Here is a 19,702-nt window from a genome sequence, read left to right as displayed (position 1 = left end):
AGGGAATGAGTGAGAGAGGTAAATAAATTGCTGGAAAAGGCCGTGGTGGCGCGCGAGGGGTTGAATTTGTAACACTTAAAAGTCTGTCAATTGAATTCAGGAGATCTACCGTAGGTGACTCGTGATGAAGCCTGTTCCATCAACTCGAGAAGAGGGGGGATGCAACGGTATGGATCTGGTTACGTGGGTAGTTGAAGCTATCGTCCGGACGTAAATGTTTAATTATTAATTCGACATTGCATCCAGATGATAGCTTCAATTGCAGATGTCACTAGCGAAAATCAATAAAAAGTTAGTCTTTAGCTGCAATATTTTCTTTTATAGTACCGGCAATAAGACGCAGCGTTAGCTAATGACAGAGTGGCACAATTAATACTGGCATTATTCCCGGCACGAAGGCTCTCAATGCCGATTGCTTATTCCTTGAATTTGCTTTTTAGCCTTCACACCCGGGAATAAGAACTTCAGCTGGACGGCGTTGACCGAAGTGGCTATTCCCCTAGGTTGCCACTTTGAGCCTTGTATGACTGCTGGCTTTCAGCCAGAGGATCCTTTGTACCCCAAGTCGCAGGCAGGAAGCCGTGACACGAAGGGAGTTCAACGTCTCCAGAGACTCAACAGCGTGAAAATCCTCGCCATGGGGAATGAAAAGCCGGGCCTCTTTGTCAGTTTGTTTAACTTTAAACGCAATGATTTAGCTGGGGTTTCTTACTGATAGCAGATGAACCGGGAGGATTGTGTCCTTCTACTGACACAACAAAAATTTGTTTTAGTATACTCGGGGCACCTGACCGGTGAGCAGCACGTCGTATTAAAGCTCTGCTCGATCATTCAATGTCAGATCCAGGGATCTCAGTTGCATCCTTCCTTGCTCAGGCTTGATCTCGCACCAATGAGAACTATAGTCGAGCTCACATGCTCCTCCCTTAAACTCAGGCCCAGCGATCGACAGTAAAGATTGTCTTTCTTGGAATTCACGAGAACTGATCTGAACGATATGACGTTAAGTGTTTATCGTGTACTACTCCAGGCGCGGGTTTCCACAGGGACAATATTCCAGATTCCAAGACCAGCATATGCGTATGGCAAGCTTGCATCTGTCATGGATGATCCGTCCAAGGGGCCAAAGGGCAGATATAAGAAGGCCACAGAGAAACGCTGCAGCCCCATATTTCAAACAACCAAACCATTCAACTCAACTTTTTGAAGTAAACACTCAACATGCACTTCTACGCCGTTGCCATCATCGCTGTTGCCTGCGCTGCCCCTGTGATGGGCAATTCCGAAACAACCATCCGAGCTTTTGGTTCGTGTCATCACCACCAAACCCAACTTACTCTCTTCCCTTCCCTTTGTTTTTTTTTTATTTTACTAACAGATCCGCACGTAGGCGATGTGGACAAGGGCTCCCTCAAATATTGTTTGAGCGTATACCGTAGCAACAACTGGGATGGTGGGGATTGCGGAGGCCGTGGTTGGTTCAAGGGCCACCTCAGCACTTACCACAGTCCTGAGTAGGTCACCAGTATTTCTTCCGTCTTGCGGAAAATTTGAATAACTGAGAATTGTTACGATAGGAACTGCTACGACGCCTGCTCGCAAGGCATCCGATCTGCCATCGACCAAGGGGCGTCCGACGTCATTTGCCACGACTATGAGGGCTTGACCAACTGCTGGATGGGTTACCACTAGTGGAGGAAGGAGATCGACTGGATAGAGCGGGGGCAAAGCAAGATGATGATGAGGAGAGTTATGCTAAATGGGACCGTAGAAGGCTTTGTAGTACAAGTACACGAACATGCTACATCCCCTGATCAACTTTTCTCGATTCATGCTTGGATTAGCACTTCTCGACTAGATCTACACGTTATCATCCGATCTCTAGGACTACCGCCTTGAACGTCGTCCCTTAGCAAGGCTTTGATTGGGTCGCACAAAGCAGGGCCGCTCACTGATGAACTCAAACAACCTCACCGTCCTCTATCTCTTGCGCTTAGATCACGCTCTGCAATTTTCATCATCTTGTTCATTCTCGAGCCCACACAGTCAGCAATGTTCATGCTTCACATGATTAAAGATGCTGGTCCAGCAAGATCGTGCCTACATCTTACGACAAGGCTGCGCCAGGCTCCAGCTGCATTGTTCTTATTCTTCTTCTGTTTCTTGTCCCTTCGGATTAGCCTTATTGTAGAAATCAATGCTACTATATTTCCGCGAGTGTACCGGATGCAAGCCCTTATAACGATGAGTATGCGCAGCCTCTGTCGCACCCATACTTGCCAAGACTGATCCCAATTGCAGTTACTGACCTGGTTCCGTTCCAAGCATAAATTCACAAGATCCCCCGCCTTCCGACTTATGACATGTCCAATCGTATGATAGCACCCTCATGCTCCACGACGGATAATAAGCGTGGCGTGAGATAAGCAGCTTGGCGAGACGTCCGAAAGGGTGAATCATTGACATGTCGCTTACGTTGGCCTCTCGAAGAAGTGATGCTAAGTGATGGCTAATGCGGGGTGCTTACACGACACCAAGATAAAAGGCCCACGGATGCGTTCCGAGTCGACTCGATCAAAAACTTCCACTAGCAGGCTTGACAATGACTGATTCAATTCTCATCCAGCATGGCACTGTCATCTCCATGGACCCCGCTCTCGGAATCATCCGTGACTGCGACATCCTGATCGAGGGCAACACCATAGTCAAAGTCTCGCCCAACATCACTGTCCCGGACGCATCCACCACACGCATCATCGACGCAACCAACTGCCTAGTCTCGCCAGGCTACGTCGACTGCCACCACCACCTGTGGCAGCAGCTGCTGCGGTCGATCGGCAGCGACTGGTCTTTGATGGACTACGCGCTGATCATGCGGACGTGCTTCGGCAGCCTGTACACGGCCGACGACGTCTACACGGCCAACTACGCCGGCGCCGTCGACCTGCTGCACAACGGCATCACGACCGTCGTCGACCACTGCCACATCCTCAACTCGCCCAGCCACGCCGACGCCGCCGTCCGCGCCCTCAAGCACGCCCGCATCCGCGGCGCCTTCTGCTACGGCCTCTACGCCAACCCGCCACTCAACACCACCCACCACCCCGATGCAGCCGCCATCAACACGGCTGACCCGGCCTTCACCCCCGCCGCCCGCCGCGACGACCTGCGCCGCGTCCTGGCCCAGCACTTCGCCACCACCAGCGACGGCGGCGCCAGCAACACGTGGGAATCCAGCCTCCTCGTCTGCGGCCTCGCGACCAACGAGCCCGAGACGGCGGGCGCCGCCGGCATCGCGGCCGAAATCGCCTTCGCGCGCTCTGCGGACCTGCGCCTGCCGCTCATCACGTCGCACGTCGCCATCGGGCACTACGACATCTCGCGCGCGCAGGTCGTCCAGCACCTCGGCGACAACCACGAGCTGGGACCGGACCTGCTCTTCTCGCACGGCGCGGCGTGGACGGATGCGGAGTGCGCGCTGCTGGCGCGGAGCGGCGCGGGGGTGGTGTCGACGCCCGAGACGGAGTTGCAGATGGGGATGGGGCATCCGGTTGCGTTTAGGGTGGGGGGTGAGCCATTTGGGTGCACGAAGGTGGGGTTGGGGGTGGATGTGACGTGCAGTCAGAATAACGATATGGTGGCGCAGGCGAGGTTGTTGCTGCAGGCGCAGCGGGCGAGGGATAGTGAGGAGAGGTTTAAGAAGGGCAAGAAGCCGCCGTTGAAGTGTCCGCGTAAGGCGGTCGATGTGCTGAGGTTGGCGACGCAGGGGGGCGCGGATGCGCTGGGGATTGGACATTTGGTGGGCAGTCTGACGCCGGGGAAGAGGGCGGATGTCGTGGTTACGGCGTGTGACGGCTTGGGCATGGTGCCGGCGGTGGATCCGGTGGGCATGCTGGTGTGCAATTCGAATGCGTCGGATATACGGACCGTGTTGGTGGATGGGAGGGTGGTTAAGGATGAGGGGAAGTTGGTTGGTGTCGACTGGGAGGCGTTGAGGGAAGACGTCAGGAAGAGGTCTGAGAGGCTGGTCAGAGCGAGTCAAGTCATTGTGCCGGAGTTGATGAAAGGCATCTCCAAGGAGGAAGACGACTTTGAAGAGACTGTGAAGAAGCTTACTGAGGCTCTGGCTATGGGCGCTAAGGGCAATCTTTAGTCCTTTGTGACGGGCTTGGTAGCTGTGACGTTTATTTAAACTCTCAATAGCATCGGTCAAACAATGACATGTACATCGACCCTGTACGACTCAAGGAAATTTTGCTCATGCGAGTCCGCGGGCTGGGGATGTTCGACAAGAGCAATGAGATCACTGTACCTGTTGTCGCAGGATGGGACAGGAGAGTACAGGGCTTTCCGTCCACCTCTACGACTTGCACATAGCCGGGCGACTGCTTGTCGACTGGGGATTATAAGTGCAGCTGACGGCCTGTTCTTTCACGTACGACCATAGGTCGCAGAATGCAGGGCTTCCCGTCCGCTCAGCCGTACTTAAGCTGCGAACCGGCCGATTAGTACTCAAGTGGGTGACCATTGGGGAATCCCGGCTGTTGTACGTTTTGCATTTTTGCGCACCCACTTTTTTTTTAGCCGAGCTGCAACAACACCTCTTCCCAGCTCGATAACAACGTCGAAGTATTTAGGCATTTAGCAGAACGGGTTCGATGGCGGTACCTTATTTTTTGGAGCTGCCGGACGATAGCTTCAACTGCCCACGGCATAAGCAAAAACAAATTAACGCTAGCCTTCGGATGCAATACCCCTCTGTAAATATTACTTTAAGCAACGTGCTCGAGCGCCTCTAACGTGCCTCTCGTGTGAAATCCAAGCCTGTTCTCTATGTCATCCAACAATGCCCACATTTTATTTCTTATCACGGCTGATGTAGTATGTTTGATGGCTAAGTGTATGTAATTAGTCATTCGCACGCGCAGTGGTGCATAGACTCGCTTACCGTAGGAAAGAGGATTGATGGCAACAACCAAGTTTCCATCGGATATACCTTTGGATAAACAGATGGATGCGATGGACCGGGCACTTTCACGAATTTGTTCCTCCATTCAGTGAGCCACTTGTATTTCTCTCCTGGGTGTACATGCACTTACTGGATACGCCGTTCCAACTGCCCGCCTGGTCCTTTCTTCAAGAAGGATAATTGTAGCCATGTGGTAGTACAACAGTGCAGTGGCTATGTGAGCACATCGTAGTCAGTGGTCAAGAAAATCCTCAAGGCTTTGCGGAGAAACAAAAAAAAACTTTGCACCGTACCTGCCGTATCTATCGGAAACCACACCTCATCCAACCCCTCCGCCAACGCGCCCTTCAACCTCAACCCCTCAAACGACCCCGGCAGCCCCTCATACCACTCCCCCAGCTCCCTCACCAACCCCTCCACCGGCTCCTCCCCTCTCCCACCCCCGTCCCCAAAAACGCACTCCACAACCCTCGCCAGCAACCACAGCACCTTCTTCCCCCACCAATCCTCCTCCTTCTCCACCCTCCCTCCCCCTTCCACCTCCCCCTCTCCCTCACCAGAATTCCACCTCATCTCCCCCCACCTCCCCACCTCCCACAACAACCCCCGCCTCCCGGCCACCGCCATCGCCACGTCCTGCCGCGCAAACACCCACAATCCCGCGTCTTCCAGCGCGGATGCAGTACCGAAGTCGATGCCGCCGGCGCGGATGAGCGTCTGCGCGCCGCGCAGGTGACGGGCGTAGTCGGCGCTGGGCGCGGCGAGCAGCTCGTAGCTGCCGAGGAGGATGGTTGCGGTGAGGGTTTCTTCCCTCCTCCTCTTTTTCCTGGTGCCTTGCGAGTCCTCGGTCGAGCCAGTCGTATCCTCAGCCAGCGCAGCGATCAGCAGGCGCAGGCTCTCGCCGTAGTACCGCGCGGCGAGCGGCTCCCAGAGGGACGGCGGCGGCGCGGCGGCCGCCGCGGACGGGGAAGCGTGGTAGTGGTGGCGGTGCGGGGAGACGAGGCTCATCTGCTTGGCGGCGAGGGCGCACAGGGCGTGCAGGATGAGTGGGGAGGAGAGGGCCAGGCGGAGGACGGCGCGCTGGTAGCGGTGCGAGTGGTCCATGACGTCCATCCAGGTGCCGATGCCGTGCTGGTAGATGCGGAGGAGGGTGGTGGTGGTGCAGTCGTCGTTCTGCTTGGTGGCGACAGCGGCGGTGGGCGAGGAAGGGGTGGTGGATGGCCAGGGGGCTGCGGGTGGTGGAAAGGTGGATTGCGATTGCTGGACTACTTCCCACGTTGAGCCCGGGGCTGGGGATGGTGGTGGTTGTATCGGTGGGGGCGGCGGTGGAGGTGGCGGTAGAGTCTTTGTTACTGTGGTGCTGCTGCGGGGTGGTAGACACGGCACGATGATTTCTGTTTGTTTGCAGTCAAGGTTCCTCTTTTCGCAGTTGTTGCATATCGGCTTCTTTTCGTCACATTTGATGTGGCGGACACGACAGGTAGCACTGGAGAGCAGCTTGTCAGATGGCAATCATTTCAATAATCAGTCAGCTCACCATCCTGAATAGTTGTCAGTATGAGTTTGAGATTCAATGTATTCTGAAGGGGTTGCAGTACCCGTCCTACGACGTTTGCTGGCTCTTCGCATTCTGTCCTCAGATAAACACCGGATGAGGGCACAGAATATGGCGCCTTTCACCTTCTTGGGTCAAGTTTTTTTGTTCCGATGGACTGCTACGCCACATGTTTGTGTAGAAAGAGCTTACATTCAACGTTCGAGATTATCGCTGAGGCCTTAGCGGAGACGTGCGGGGTAAGTAATGTGACGTCATTTTTATTTAGTCTTGCAGTTTCTTTCCAGCTCAGTCCGATCCTCGGCATGCAGCGATTAAGCATTTTACACGAACAGTTGACTGAATTACCACCAGAGCTTCGGTGTCAACAACAAGTGCTTGATATTGGTTTGACTGATCTGATCTACAAAGGTGAAACTACCTCCAGCGATATTTTGGAGATACGGAGCCACTGGCCTTCAACAACAAACTGATGACACTTCCAGGTCCGACCTAAGCTTGACTTTGAGAGGCATCGAGCCTGGCCACACGTTGAAAGCTTCTTCTCTTTCCAGCTCCCAATCAGGACTCGGCAGTTCAAAGTCGTACCTACGAACCAATGTAGCTATCATGACCGTCTGTTCCAAATACGTGATGTTCCTTCCGATGCAGCCTCTCGACCCGGTGCTAAACGGGATGAAGGCAGCTTGCATCTCGCTTGTCTTCTGACCAAGCCACCTATCCGGCCGATACTCCTCCGGCTGCGCGAATACAGACGGATTCCTGTGTGCCGTGTATGCAGCCACCGCAACCGATGTCCCGCCCGGAATCCAATGTCCGTCAATAGTCATGCCCTCAGGTGGAACGGTGCGTGACAGCCCAGCAGAGACTGGCGGAATGATGCGGAGAGACTCATCAAGGCATGCGCGGAGGTACGGCAGCTGCTTGATACTGTCGTAGGACGGTATGATTGTGTCGGCAGGAAGAGCTCTGTCCAATTCTTCTCGGAGCTTCGTGAAGCAGGTCGGGCTCTTGAGGAGGAAGTACATGACGTTCGCGAGAGCGATTGCAGTGGTATCGGATCCAGCGTCCACTATGGCGAAACACATCAGTATGTCACTGAGAGCAGCAGTTCCACCCAAACTTACGCATGGTATTCACCTCCACCTCAATCTCCTCGAGATAAAGATCCAGCGGATTTCCTCCACCATCTTCCAACAAGAACCGAACCATGTCATCCAACACCTCTCCATTCCGCCACCTCTCGATCCTCTCCCTCACCAACATCTTGACCAGGTCCCCATACCCCTCCCCCTCCCGCCACTGCTCCCGATACCACCCCGACCCCCACCACAACACCGGCCTCACCACCCCCCGAAACAACCTCGGCGCCCACACCACCGCCCGCGCCGTAGCCCTATTCCCCGCCCGCAAACTCTCCACGTACCTTACCTTCCGCCTGCTCCCCTCGTCCCCTCCCCCAACCACAACAACCTCATCATCCCCCCTCTCCAAGCACCCCAGCCGCCAACTCCCCACCAAATCCGCCACCGCCTCGACCGTGAACAAGTTCATCCACCTGGCAAAATCCAACACCTCGGGGCCGACGTTGTCGAACGCGGCAACCACCTCCCCCACCTTCGCCCCAACCTTCCCCTCCCAACTCCCCTCCGCCTTCCGCAGCGAAAACCCATGCGCCAGCCTCCGCCTCTTCGCCGCGTGCGCGCCGCGGTCGACGACGTGCAGGACACTCGCATGGGACGGCGACGACTGCTGCGGGGCCAGCGCGGCGTAGATGGCGCCTTTGGCGCACTGCGGCGAGCCGTGGCCGTATATGGCGGTGATGGCGGCGGGGGAGGAGAAGGAGAGGGAGAGGGGCCCGGTGCGGAGGATGGGGTGGTGGTGGCCTTGTTGGTGGTAGTGGGCGGCGTGGAGGAGGGCGGTGCGGGAGTTGCGGCGGGGGCAGAGGAAGGTGTGGTAGAAGGAGGAGGGGAGGAGGGAGGCGAGTGGGGTGGCGGCGGGGAAGCGGTGGAGGTGGGTGAGGGTGCGGAGGGGGTGGAGGAGGAGGCGGTGGAGGAAGGGTTTGAGGGTGGTGATGAGGAAGATGGTGAGGAGGAGGAGGAGGGTTGCTGGGGGTAGGGGCATGGTTTGGGAGGTGTTTGGGTTTTTGGTTGGAAGTCGTGGGTGGATGAGATGAGAGCTCTGGAGGGCTTTGCTGTGGTTTTGGTGGGGAGACTGGCGTGCCATTATATAGCCGCTGTCGTTGAGGATTTGGGGTCGTGAACATGTCTACGAGTAACCACTTTGCGTCACTTGAAGAGTTATTCACATCGTTTAGTTGGCTTTCTTTGGAAGTGTAGTCGAGTGACTTGGTGTCGCTCGTAATGCTTACCTGTTTAGGATACTTTTCCGAGATCTCTCGTCTACCATTCTTCGTTTGGCAGTCGACACGTTGACACTTTGCCGAATTGAGATATTTACACGGGTACGAGCCAACACTTTGCGCTCCCACGTAGGTGCCAAAAGAAATGATCGTCCGCAGTTATCTTCGCGAGCAAGGGCACCCGACTTACGTAGGTAGCTGAAGCTATCATCCGGACGTAAATGCAAAATTATCAAATGTACATCTACGTCCGGATGGTAGCTTCAGCCACCTACATAACGAGCTCAGATCTTTCGACATTCACTGTGCTCCGGTCTACCTCCACACGTTGCGGACCCACCCAAATTGCTCATCAGTCGCCGCATCAGCAGCATCAGCATCCCGCAGTCCAGTGCTCAAATTCACCGCTTCCTTTGGAGCGACCCATCACTTTCCTGTAGTAAAATGCTGGAATAGCGCCTACATATCTGGGTGAAATGATCCGCACTTCAACCTCGGCTGACCGTAATCAATGTAGAGACGGCGTCGGGGATCTTAATCTAAAATGACATATACTCCCGGCTGCATTTGAAAGCCTGAAGGGGTTTATGCTTACTTGCTGCTCCCATGAAGCTGTTGCTGGCATCTCGTACTTGTCTGACGGTTGATACATCATATTTCCATATCCATATGTATCGAAGATGGTCCTCTATGCGAAGGTCACTTCTTCATCTCCGCTGAGACAATAAATTTCCTCTTCAACGTCCTTCTCATCGATCCCCTCCTCACTTTGTCCCTCTTCATCGCTTCCATCGAGTAATTTTACAGTCTCAATGTCGCCGAAAGCTTGTGCATGATCAAGTGCCGTCCGACCGTTGTTGTCCTTAAGTGTGGTATCGATACCATCGAAGCCGAGAAGATATGTGACGACTTTCCTGAATCCATGCGCTGCAGCTTTCATGAGCGCGGTCTTTCCATTGCAGTCTTGGTAGTTTGGATCTCCCATCCTGGCTTTCGAAAGTTTTTCCACCATTCGCTCACGCCCTTCCGCGGCAGCGTTTGAAAGCAAAGCATTGGAAAGACAGCCCAGCAATTCCGAATCATGTGAAGTTTTCCAGTTATTAAAGGTTGCTTTGGCGCTCTCGACATCGGTCTCGTGGAAAGCCATGGCAAGCTGTTGAAGCCCAACAATATTTCCCGCGCGGAAAGGATTAGCCCCAAAATGTAGGAGAGGCTTCATAACTGAAATATTCCTGTTCGTCAACGCATGCGATGAAGGGGTTCTATATTCTTCGTCCAGAGAATTCACAATTCGGTTCAGCCCTCCCCGGCTGTGCTGCGTTTGGAGTATGATCTCGACTATCTCTGGATCTCCCATGCGGCATGCAACATGGATCGAATTCCGTTGTGTTACGCGAAATCCCTTTGATCTCTTGCAGTAGTAAGCTGTTGGACTGGCAATCTCTGCACCTCTTGAGAGCAATTCTGATACAATAATCTTGTCGCCAATCTGAATTGCATGGTCGAGTGGGGTACCACAGCCCGATATTTCTGTGTGCGAAGTGTTTAATATCGCTCCGTGGTCAAGAAGTATTCGGATAAGCTCCAGGTTGCCTGTGATAAGCGCCATGGTCAGAGTAGCAGTAGATGGCTTTGCATTTCCCCCATAACGGCGATTTATGTTCTTCAAAGAGCTCATGCCCTCTCGGACAAAATCATAGTGAAGTCCCAGCATAGCGGCTTCATCACAGGATGCAAGTAAAATATCGTGTACTTTTGGAGCAATCCGCCAGATTTCTTGGATAGCGCTTCGTATTCCAGCAAGTACCAAATAAACAAGGACATGGCAATCCGATTGAACGCATGTCCATGTATTATTGAACACCTTCCATGCATGATAGGAATGGCTTGACCAAAATTCAAAAGCGCGTTCTATTGTAGGCGCTTTGGAGGCGAGCATGGCGGTGAATGAGAGCTCCGGTCTCCAACCGTGCCATTGATCGTACATCTCCCAAGAAGGAATGAAGCTTGGACAGCAATGACCAAAGATGTTTGGGCCGATTATCCGATGGCCCTTCAGGATTCTCCTACCTCCTTCATCTTCTTCCAATATTGGCGAATTTCTTTTTGATATTTCCCATGGCAACAGATGTGCCAGATCTCTTTGATCTTGCCCGTGTTCCTCAACCTTGATAACGTGGAAAATCCAAAACGTGCGAGCATAATTGACCAGAGAAAACGGGTGCGGAGTGCTCCGAGTCTGATGCGCAGTCACATTTCGAATTTCCTGCAGAAGAAGGTATTTGATGCAAGATCGAGATAACTGGAAATGGGCGTCCGCCGTAACGGTATGCAAGCTTTCACCAACGAAGGTCTGAAGACCCCCATGAAGGAGATAATCCACAACTGATCCGTGAATGAACTGAACGATGTCCTTGTCGGTAATTTCGATGAGACCTTTTGAGAGGCTGCGTACCGCCGCCTGCATGTTATCTTTTGAATAGAAATCACCGCTTTGTTCCATCTCCGCGAAAGAAACGAATGTTGCGGCTGCATCAATCGCCAGAGCATCCCTCAATTCAATCGAAGTCAAAGGTTGGATCGCAAACAATACCCATTGAAGAAGTTTCAGGGTCTCCTGTTTTCCATGGCACTCCGGTGAGAGCAAGGACTCGTATAGTCCTTGCAAGGTTGTTGGTATTTCGTTTATTTTTGCTGTAAGCGCCGCCAACGGGTTTCCACGTCTAACCAAGGGCTCTAGCTGTTCCAGAATTAGAGCAGCCCACTGAAAGACCCCACGAGCTCTCTCAGAGATGAGATCCATGACAATGGCCCTGTCGCGTTCGCTCAATGGACGTAGCTCTCTACCTGTGCCTACCAGTCTGCGGATATCTCCAGAGTTTTCTTTCTCCACAGAGACTGATAAAGCTCCGGGTGCAACAAGTACAGGGTAGTGACGGCAAGAGAAGCAAATCCGAAGATCGTTTGAAGCGCGCGTAGAAAGATCTGAGTCGATGATACTTTCGAATTCAGAAATGATTCTTGTAGCATTCCTCTCGCCCATTTCATCCAAAGCATCGACCAGGATTGTCAAAGGGCATTCGCGGCTTGCTTGAAGAACAGCATGGATGAAGAACTCTCGAAGCTCGTCTTCGGTCCAGGACCATTTTTCTTCGAATTTTCCTTTGAGCTCATTGTTCTTGACGTATTCCTCGGTGAGTTCAGCCATTAATGTGGGTGAGTTTGGAAGAATCTGGTGAAGAAGAGAACGATAAAGACCGCGCGGAGATTTCTGGATCTCGCTTCCTCGCCCATGTATGAAGAACGTCGCAACAGTTTCTTTGCAGCTATTAGAAACTTGTCTGCGTTTCTCCTCGGCAATGCACCGCATCAAAGTAGATTTTCCAGCTCCGGGAATGCCGGTAATCCACAGAAGAGTCCGAGGGTTGTTCATCCAGTGGTGGAATTTTTCATGCTCAAAAATCCAGCCACAGGTGCCTTTCGCAGCCTTGATGCTCGTTTGTTTCTCACGCCAGTCCTGTTCTTGGTATGCCAATGTCTGAAGACACAATTTTTCTTCTAACGTCAGTCTTTTGTGGAATCGTCTTCTTGTTGCTGTCGTGGTCCGGGATAAGATGTTTGACAGGTACTGCGCAGTGAGAGTATACAGGCTGTCATGCTTGTTGTTGAACTTGACAAGGTCGCTGTGAGATCGGTTGGCTGGTATAACGCGATGTCTTTGCGAATTTCGGCAAACTCCTTGCATAGCGGAAGAGGGCGTGACGAGGAGATCAAGCGGGCCCTCCATGGCCCATCGGCCGTCAACACGTATGGCGGTAGGAGACTTCATGGTTTCATAGAAATAGCAAGCCTCACAATGCCCCAAGGACTGCATGATTTGCATGAAGCTTCCGCTCAACTCCATCAGTGTTGGCGAGTTGCCGTCATCGAGAGAATAGAGAAGAGAGCGCCTAGCGCTCTCATCTGTCATCTCAACCAGGGATTCGATCCTCATGCCCTGTCCTGGGACCCCAAAGAAAAGGACTCCAGTAAGGGATGCCAAATGCCGACGGTCTGTCATTTCGTCACTCTCGGCCATCAGCTTGAGGGCAGCTTTTGCAATGATGCCGCCAAGGCTATGACAGATGAGCACCAGCTTCCTCAGCGGACCTTCCGCGGGTCTGAGGCTGCCGAGAAGCAAAATGAAGGTACGAGCAATGTCGTAGATAGTTTGTACCGAGGGTATCCTCGTGTCGTAACCATATGTGAAAATTCTGGCGGTGGTGCAATCTGTGGGTAAGCTGTCCCTCAGCCACATGTGTGGACCTCCTTTTTGCTTGAAGGATCCGAACGCATGGCCGTTGAGACCACTTATAGCAACAATATCTGTGGTGCATCTCTCGTCGTCTGATGAATGCAATGGTGTGAAGCCCTCGAAATGTGTATCCAAGACGAGGGAGGGTCCGTCCGGATGTGCGATAGTTACCTCTCGTTGGCCTCGCAGCCCTGGTGGCAGCGTCGAGAAGCAGAGAGTACAGATTTGTTGTTCTTGACGTACGGGGTCAAGGGCCAGCGAGTTTATTTCGACATGTGAGCCTTCCTGAGTATGAAGAGCCTCCTCGACGACATGTTTGACTTGCGCTTTTGAGAGACCGCTTGGGACGCCCTGCAGCCTGAAAGCAATGTCATGATCGGCAACCATCGCTTCAAGAACCCATAGCGCTCCGGAGCGTAATTCTCAATTTGGGGGTATTTATTGAGGAAGGCTGTCGATTCTCGGCTGAAGGGAAACTGCCCTGGGGAGATCAGAACATGGTGCCTGTGAGACGTGACCGCTGTCAATCTTCTGAGTGTCCGAGAGGCCTTACATTGACATCGCATGGGGTCGACTTACCTCAAGGCAATAGCTGCAGCCGGGTCACAAAGATCGCAGAACGTTGTGTCAGGCTCGGGAGATGATCGAACATGAAATGTCCAGAGCGAGGCTGAGACAGCTGACCATGGGTGGCGGGGTTTGTGGGGGCCATGTATTCATGTTCTCCCCACATTAGCCGAAGCTGCAATGGACCCCAGCAGGCACAATTGGTGCCAAAAGATCTGAACCATCGTAACTAATAACACATTCTCGTCCAGATGATAGCTTCAGCTATCCATGACATGAGTGTAAAACAAATCCACGCTAGTCTTCGGCTGCGATGCCCTTCGACAGTCTTTCTTTCTTGATTCCTTTTATGAGACAGAACATATATGGGTAGTTGAAGCTATCATCCGGATGTTAATGTGGAATTAATAATTATACATTCATGTCAGGACGATGGCTTCAACTACCCATGGCATGATCGAAAAAAATTCACGGCAGCCGTCGGCGGCAATACCCACCTGTAAGAAATGCATAGCGTTCAGTTAATTCATCCTTTTCTTCGAACAGAACGTCGTCTTCAAACCAGACATTCCAACATCTCTCATATCCATAATCCTGTAGAAAGAAAGACATTAGAGCGAAACAACCCAACGCCAGCCCTCCAGAAATCTACATGCATATAGAGCCGCCGATTCTGTATCCGGTAATAAACAAGAAAGATTTTCCTTTCGCCTTCTTCTTCTTCTACTTTAAAACCCATCCTCCTCTCTCCTCCCCCTCCCATACATCGCCTCCCTCACCAACGCGATCGCATCCTCCAACACCGCCTTCCTGCCCGCCCCCCAACACATCGCAGCCTCGACCTTCGACACGCCCTCAGCCAACGCCTGGCTCGCGATGTCGCCATCGACGCGGCCGGGCCGCTCGACGTTCCACCTCGCCTCGACCTCCTCCGCCTCCCTCAGCACGGCACGAGCCCGGGCAATCCGCTCCCAGAAATCCCACACCTCCGCCGGTCCCGCGCCGTCCACGTTCGGGTCAGGCCGAGTGTACTTGTTCTCAGCGGACGCGGTTTTCGCGTCGACCAGCGCAGACGGGACCTCGACGTTATCATCGTCACCGGCGTTCCCACTCGACGAAGAAGAGGAAAAGAAAAACGACCTCCCCCACCCCTTCCTCGCCGCCGCAATCTTCGCGTCCTCCGCATACCCAAACGGATACGCCCGATCCATGCGGCCCTTCTCCACACCCGTCACCGCATCCTTCAACCCCTTCCACCTGCGGCCCCCCAAACTCGGCGGAAAATGCTCCGCCGCGCGCAACCACCACCCATCTTCTTCCGACGCCGTCCCCGCCGCCGCGGACCACGCGTACCAGCGCTCGGGCTGCAGCACGATGTGCGCGAAGCCCGCGGGGTCGAAATCATCGCCCAAGTCGTCATCGTCCGCGCCGCTTTTGGACGTCACGCCAACGTTACTCACATCAACCAGCGTTTTCGCGAGGGCAAAGTCCTCGTCGACGACGGCGGCGTCGACGAGCGGGGCGGCGAGCATGTGCTGCAGGAAGACGGCGGTCCACGGGTGCACGCGCAGGAAGAAGGCGGCCGAGCTGACTGCGGGAAAATCCGGGTTGGCCGTGACGGGCGAGGCGGCGTCGTAGGCGCCGAGGAAGTGGATGTCGTTGAGGGCGATGGCGCGGAGCTGCGAGCCCGGCGAGCGCGAGGACGTCATGTTGGTCGTGAGGCTGGTGGGGGGCAGGAAGAGGGAGAGCGGGATGGTGGGGTCGTTGAGGACGGCGGTGGGGGAGAGGAACCTGTGATTCCAAATGTCAGTCTCGTTTGGAGGAAGGGGGAAAGATGGGGTATGCCAGCAATACTCACATTATCCACTCCGCAGCGTCCGCTGGATCTTTGTTCAGCTCCATCGTCACCAACGCCTGCAGCCAACTCCACTTGCCCCACCACCCGTCGACCAACCTCTTCCTCAGCACCGTCGTCGCGTACCCCCACCTCTCGGCGTGCTTCTCGTGCGTCAGCAGCGCGCGCTCCAGCAGCTCGTTCGGCTCCGGCTGCTCGTACAGCACGCTCGCCAGGATGATCTTGGCCGGATCTTTCCGCCCCGACCACACGTCGGTGAGTTCACGCCACCGCGTCTTCGAGGCGGTGCTGTGCCATTGCGCCGGCGGTTGGTGCGTGAGGTAGTCTCGGATTCTAGAGGTGCGCGAGGGCCCGAAAGCATCGGTCAAGAAAGTTGCGCAGAGGACTAAAAAGGCGATTGCGCCGAAGATGAGGACGCGGGTCTGGTGGAAGTGCAAGAGCATGGTTTCCAAACGTCAGTTCGCGATTCTGCTGCTTTTCTTTCTAACAATGCAACGGTTTCTTTTTGTTTGAGATATGGGGAAACAGGGAAAGGAAACATCAATCAAGTCGCGGGAAGTGATGACGACGACTGCAGCTGATCTGTTACAGCGGCGCAAGGATGCAGCATCGCAGCCCGGCTGCAACGTGGGAAGAAAAAAAAAAAGGGGGGGAGAAGGAAAGGTGAAAGAGTTGCGAGCGAGTTTGCGAGAGAAAGTAACAAAAGAAAGAAATTCTAGGTTCAAAAGAAGCTTCAAACGACGCGTGGACGAGCATACGGCGTTAATGCGGAGGATTGAGGGTTGGGGAAACGTGTGACGCGTTGTGGGGTCGCGTGCGCGGATGATTGCGAAACAGGAGATCTTAAACGCACTGTTGCTGGAGACATTAGCCGCCTTGTTCTTGACGGCACAGCGCTGGCTGCACCTCTCTTGTGAACGATAGGATGCGAGGGAGAGTAAGAACAAGTTGCATGTGCAGTGCAGACGGTTTGTCAGAAATGCAGGGGAACGGAACGAACGGGTGGAGTTCGGTTGGCAGATAGATAAGGCACAGGCCGCCGTATCCATGCAGCCCTACATCACACGCGCAGCCGCGCGCTCTTCTGGCCGTTCGACCAACGAGCTGGAGCTCCCCAGAATGCGGGGACGGCACGGCAGCTGTGGTGGGGCTGACCTGATTGGGGAACGGGAGCTGGGCAAGAAAAATTGGGGAGCCGGTGATTCGACGGGCGAGAAAGTTCCCAAGGGAAAAAAAATGGACTCAACATACCCTTGTGTAATTGAGGCATGGGCAGGGCAGGAACGGCACTTGCAGTGGCGCAGACGCTGGCTGTCTCATATGCGAGAAAAGTCTAAAAGTTTAAATGGACATTGGTCCCGGTAAGAGGCCCCTTCAACGTCCGGGATGTTGCTTGTGCGGTGGAAAGTGCCGATCGCGAGCAGTGAGCAGGCACGACGACAGATAAAGGCTCCTGGGCAGGACAGGTGACAGACGACACGGCTATTTTCAGCGTTGCAGCGCGAGAGAAGTCGCGTGTTTGCTGACGGGCGCTCGTGTTCGTAGGAACGAGATGGAGGGTGTCAGTAGTCAGCGGAGCTTAGGCCGCCACCCCTGAGCTTTGCGTCTTGGCCCAGCGACACCACCTAATTGCCGACCGGATGGCAGCGGATCTCCGGCCCCTTCCGTCGCCTTGCCGTCAGTTCCCCAGATCTCGCCAATCAGCAACGGTTTTGCAGATCAAGATCGTCCGTCGGGCATCTATCGTGTGAATCGTATCTCATTTCGGAGCCTGTCGTAACCCATGTCGTCTACTCATGAATAGTCCTAATCATGCCCGGTACCGCCTCAGCTAAACCCAGGAAATCAAGGAAAGACACCTCCGTCCATCTTGCCACCGAGTCCAGCAAGTCTGCATGTCTCGCATCAACCTAACCTTGATTGGTCTCACCGAGTCACCCGCTGCAAGGGCATCCACCTTAGCACACAGCATGGGTCTTGCCCGTCTTGCCCTGCAGCGAATGATCCTCGTCCGTGTAGTGCGTGTTAGTCAGCGTCCACCGGCGAGCCAGCTTGGTCGTGTGCTGCTTCACGTGCCTGCGCGTGCCGTTAGCTTTTCTGCATCGAGTAATTTCCACCTCGCCATGACTTACTCCTTGTGCTCCTTGAGTCTCTTCGCATCCATCTTGTCCAACACCTGCAGAGCCAGCTTGAAGTCCGTGATCAAGGCATCACAACGGCTGCGCGAGAAGTCCTCGCGGACCACCACACGCATCATTTTGAGCCCCTCGCTGTGGGGCGCCATCGTGTACGCCGGAACAACCCAACCGCGCTCGCGGAGCTGGTGCGCGACAGCGAACTCGTCGTACTGCTTTCCTTGCTCAGGGTCAAGGCGGCAAGCCACCAGCGGAAGCCCCTTTCCGCCGCTTTGAGACATGATGATGAAACCCAGCGCCTTGAGGTTGAGTGCAAGGTAGTCGGCCGTGCGGGTGAGATTGCTGTTTCGCAATTAGTCAACGTGCAGCCATACGGGGGGTTCCGATCATTGTGTGTTTGGACTACTGCGAAACCTCGCAGTCATGGGTCTGGCCCGACAAATGGGGCCACACTCGTGTAATATACCAGCATAGCTTTGAGACAGGGATGGTGCTACGTGCACAGAAACGGGCTAACTTACTTCATGATGGACCTGTAACCATGCTTGCCCAGCCTGATCATCTGGTAGTACTGGCCAATGATCTGAGAAGCTCCACGTGAGAAGTTGAGGGTGAAAGAAGCTTGGTCAGCACCGAGGTAGTTGATGTTGAAGATCAGCTCCTTGGGCAGGTACTCGGGGTCACGCCAGACAACCCAGCCAACGCCGGGGTAGACAAGGCCGTACTTGTGGCCGGAAACGTTGATGCTGACAACCTTGGGCAAGCGGAAGTCCCAAACCAAGTCAGGGTTGACGAAGGGTGCGACGAAGCCACCGCTGGCGGCGTCGACGTGGATGGGGACGTCCATGTCGTTCTCCTCAAGCAGGTCATTGATCTCCTTGATATCCTCGTACTCGCCGGTGTAGGTGGTGCCGAGAATGGCACAGATGCCAATCGTGTTCTCGTCGCAGAGGTTGATGGCTTCGACCGGATCGATGACGTAGCGGTCCTTGGTGCAGTAGACGTACTTCTCCTCGACGTCGAAGTAGCGGGCTGCCTTCTCCCAGCACACCTGAACGGCCGAGTTCATGACAATGTTGGGCTTGTCGTAGGGCTTGCCCTCGGCCTTGCGCTGGTTGACCCAGCGCTTCTTCATGGCCAGCACAGCGAGCATGATGGCCTCGGAGGAGCCAATGGTGCTGGTGCCCATAGCATTGGTGTTCTCATCGTGCGAGGGGATGTTGAACAGGCGGGCGATCATGGACACGCAGCGGTTCTGGATGTCAGCCGAGACAGGGTACTCCTCGTAGTCGATGAAGTTCTTGGCGAAGCACTCGGTCATGAGCTTCTCAGCCTCCTCCTCCATGTAGGTGGTGACGAACGAGGCCAGGTTGAGGGTGGGGGTGCCATCGAGGGACAAGTCATCCTTGATCAGGCCTGGCAGCTGTCAGCAGGAGCGAGCGAGACTGGAGCCAATTGGAAGCGCACGGTAGGCAATTTCCTTGGGCATCTCCCGCTCGGGCATCTCGAGCCTGGGGATGTCCTCGACGGCGAAGCGGGAGCCATAGACGGACGCGGTGATGGTGTCGGGCTCGATGTACTCCTCGAGCTTGATCTTCTCGAGGCCTTCGACGAGGGGCCTCGAGGTGTCGAAGTCGGTGGGAATGCGGGCAAGGTGCACCATGGTGGCGATCACAACGTGTCAGGTGGGTATGGTAGGTCAATTGAAGAGGGTGGAGGCAGAGGAGACGGCTATGCGGCAGAGCAGGTGGTGTGGGAAGCAGATGAGGGCGGGGGACGAGCTCAGCTCGGGACGCGCGGGGAAGGCGGGTAGATCTTAGCACGGAGCTTGGTGAGCTTGTTTTGCAGCAGGCGCCAGCTTGGTGAGCGTTGCGTCAGCATCACGCACCAAACGGCGGCGAGCAATGGCACGCAGCTGGCATTGTCAGACAGCGGCCAGCCCGGCGGCCACCACTATCCTGACGT

General features: G+C 54.6%; 5 protein-coding genes across 5 annotated transcripts; 2 read left to right on the top strand and 3 right to left on the bottom strand.

Moving 5' to 3' along the window:
* Window positions 1-1,221: 1,221 nt before the first annotated feature.
* On the top strand, window positions 1,222-1,692 carry LTHEOB_5120 (uncharacterized protein; the record flags this gene model as incomplete). The annotated part of the gene is made up of 3 exons (XM_035514231.1): window positions 1,222-1,306; window positions 1,391-1,514; window positions 1,578-1,692. The coding sequence occupies 3 exons, from the start codon at window positions 1,222-1,224 to the stop codon at window positions 1,690-1,692; spliced, it is 324 nt and encodes a 107-aa protein (XP_035373988.1).
* A 910-nt stretch (window positions 1,693-2,602) lies between these two features.
* On the top strand, window positions 2,603-4,153 carry LTHEOB_5119 (Fumarylacetoacetase; the record flags this gene model as incomplete). Its single annotated transcript, XM_035514229.1, has 1 exon — window positions 2,603-4,153. One exon carries the CDS (start codon window positions 2,603-2,605, stop codon window positions 4,151-4,153), a length of 1,551 nt encoding a protein of 516 aa, XP_035373987.1.
* A 1,029-nt stretch (window positions 4,154-5,182) lies between these two features.
* Window positions 5,183-8,648, bottom strand: LTHEOB_5118 (putative cytochrome P450; the record flags this gene model as incomplete). The annotated part of the gene is made up of 4 exons (XM_035514228.1): window positions 5,183-6,455; window positions 6,507-6,549; window positions 7,117-7,596; window positions 7,652-8,648. The coding sequence occupies 4 exons, from the start codon at window positions 8,646-8,648 to the stop codon at window positions 5,183-5,185; spliced, it is 2,793 nt and encodes a 930-aa protein (XP_035373986.1).
* Window positions 8,649-14,475: 5,827 nt separating this feature from the next.
* On the bottom strand, window positions 14,476-16,045 carry LTHEOB_5117 (Galactosyl transferase gma12 mnn10 family protein; the record flags this gene model as incomplete). Its single annotated transcript, XM_035514227.1, has 2 exons — window positions 14,476-15,538; window positions 15,606-16,045. The coding sequence occupies 2 exons, from the start codon at window positions 16,043-16,045 to the stop codon at window positions 14,476-14,478; spliced, it is 1,503 nt and encodes a 500-aa protein (XP_035373985.1).
* Window positions 16,046-17,560: 1,515 nt separating this feature from the next.
* LTHEOB_5116 (Glutamate decarboxylase) lies at window positions 17,561-19,400 on the bottom strand (the record flags this gene model as incomplete). Its single annotated transcript, XM_035514226.1, has 4 exons — window positions 17,561-17,678; window positions 17,735-18,079; window positions 18,259-19,153; window positions 19,205-19,400. 4 exons carry the CDS (start codon window positions 19,398-19,400, stop codon window positions 17,561-17,563), a joined length of 1,554 nt encoding a protein of 517 aa, XP_035373984.1.
* Window positions 19,401-19,702: the final 302 nt, after the last annotated feature.

The sequence above is a fragment of the Lasiodiplodia theobromae genome, assembly GCF_012971845.1.
Source record: "Lasiodiplodia theobromae strain AM2As chromosome Unknown scaffold_14, whole genome shotgun sequence".
Classification (NCBI taxonomy): Eukaryota; Fungi; Ascomycota; class Dothideomycetes; order Botryosphaeriales; family Botryosphaeriaceae; genus Lasiodiplodia; species Lasiodiplodia theobromae.
The sequence above is the reverse complement of the archived record's forward strand: the minus strand, read 5'-3'. Positions and strand labels throughout refer to the sequence as shown.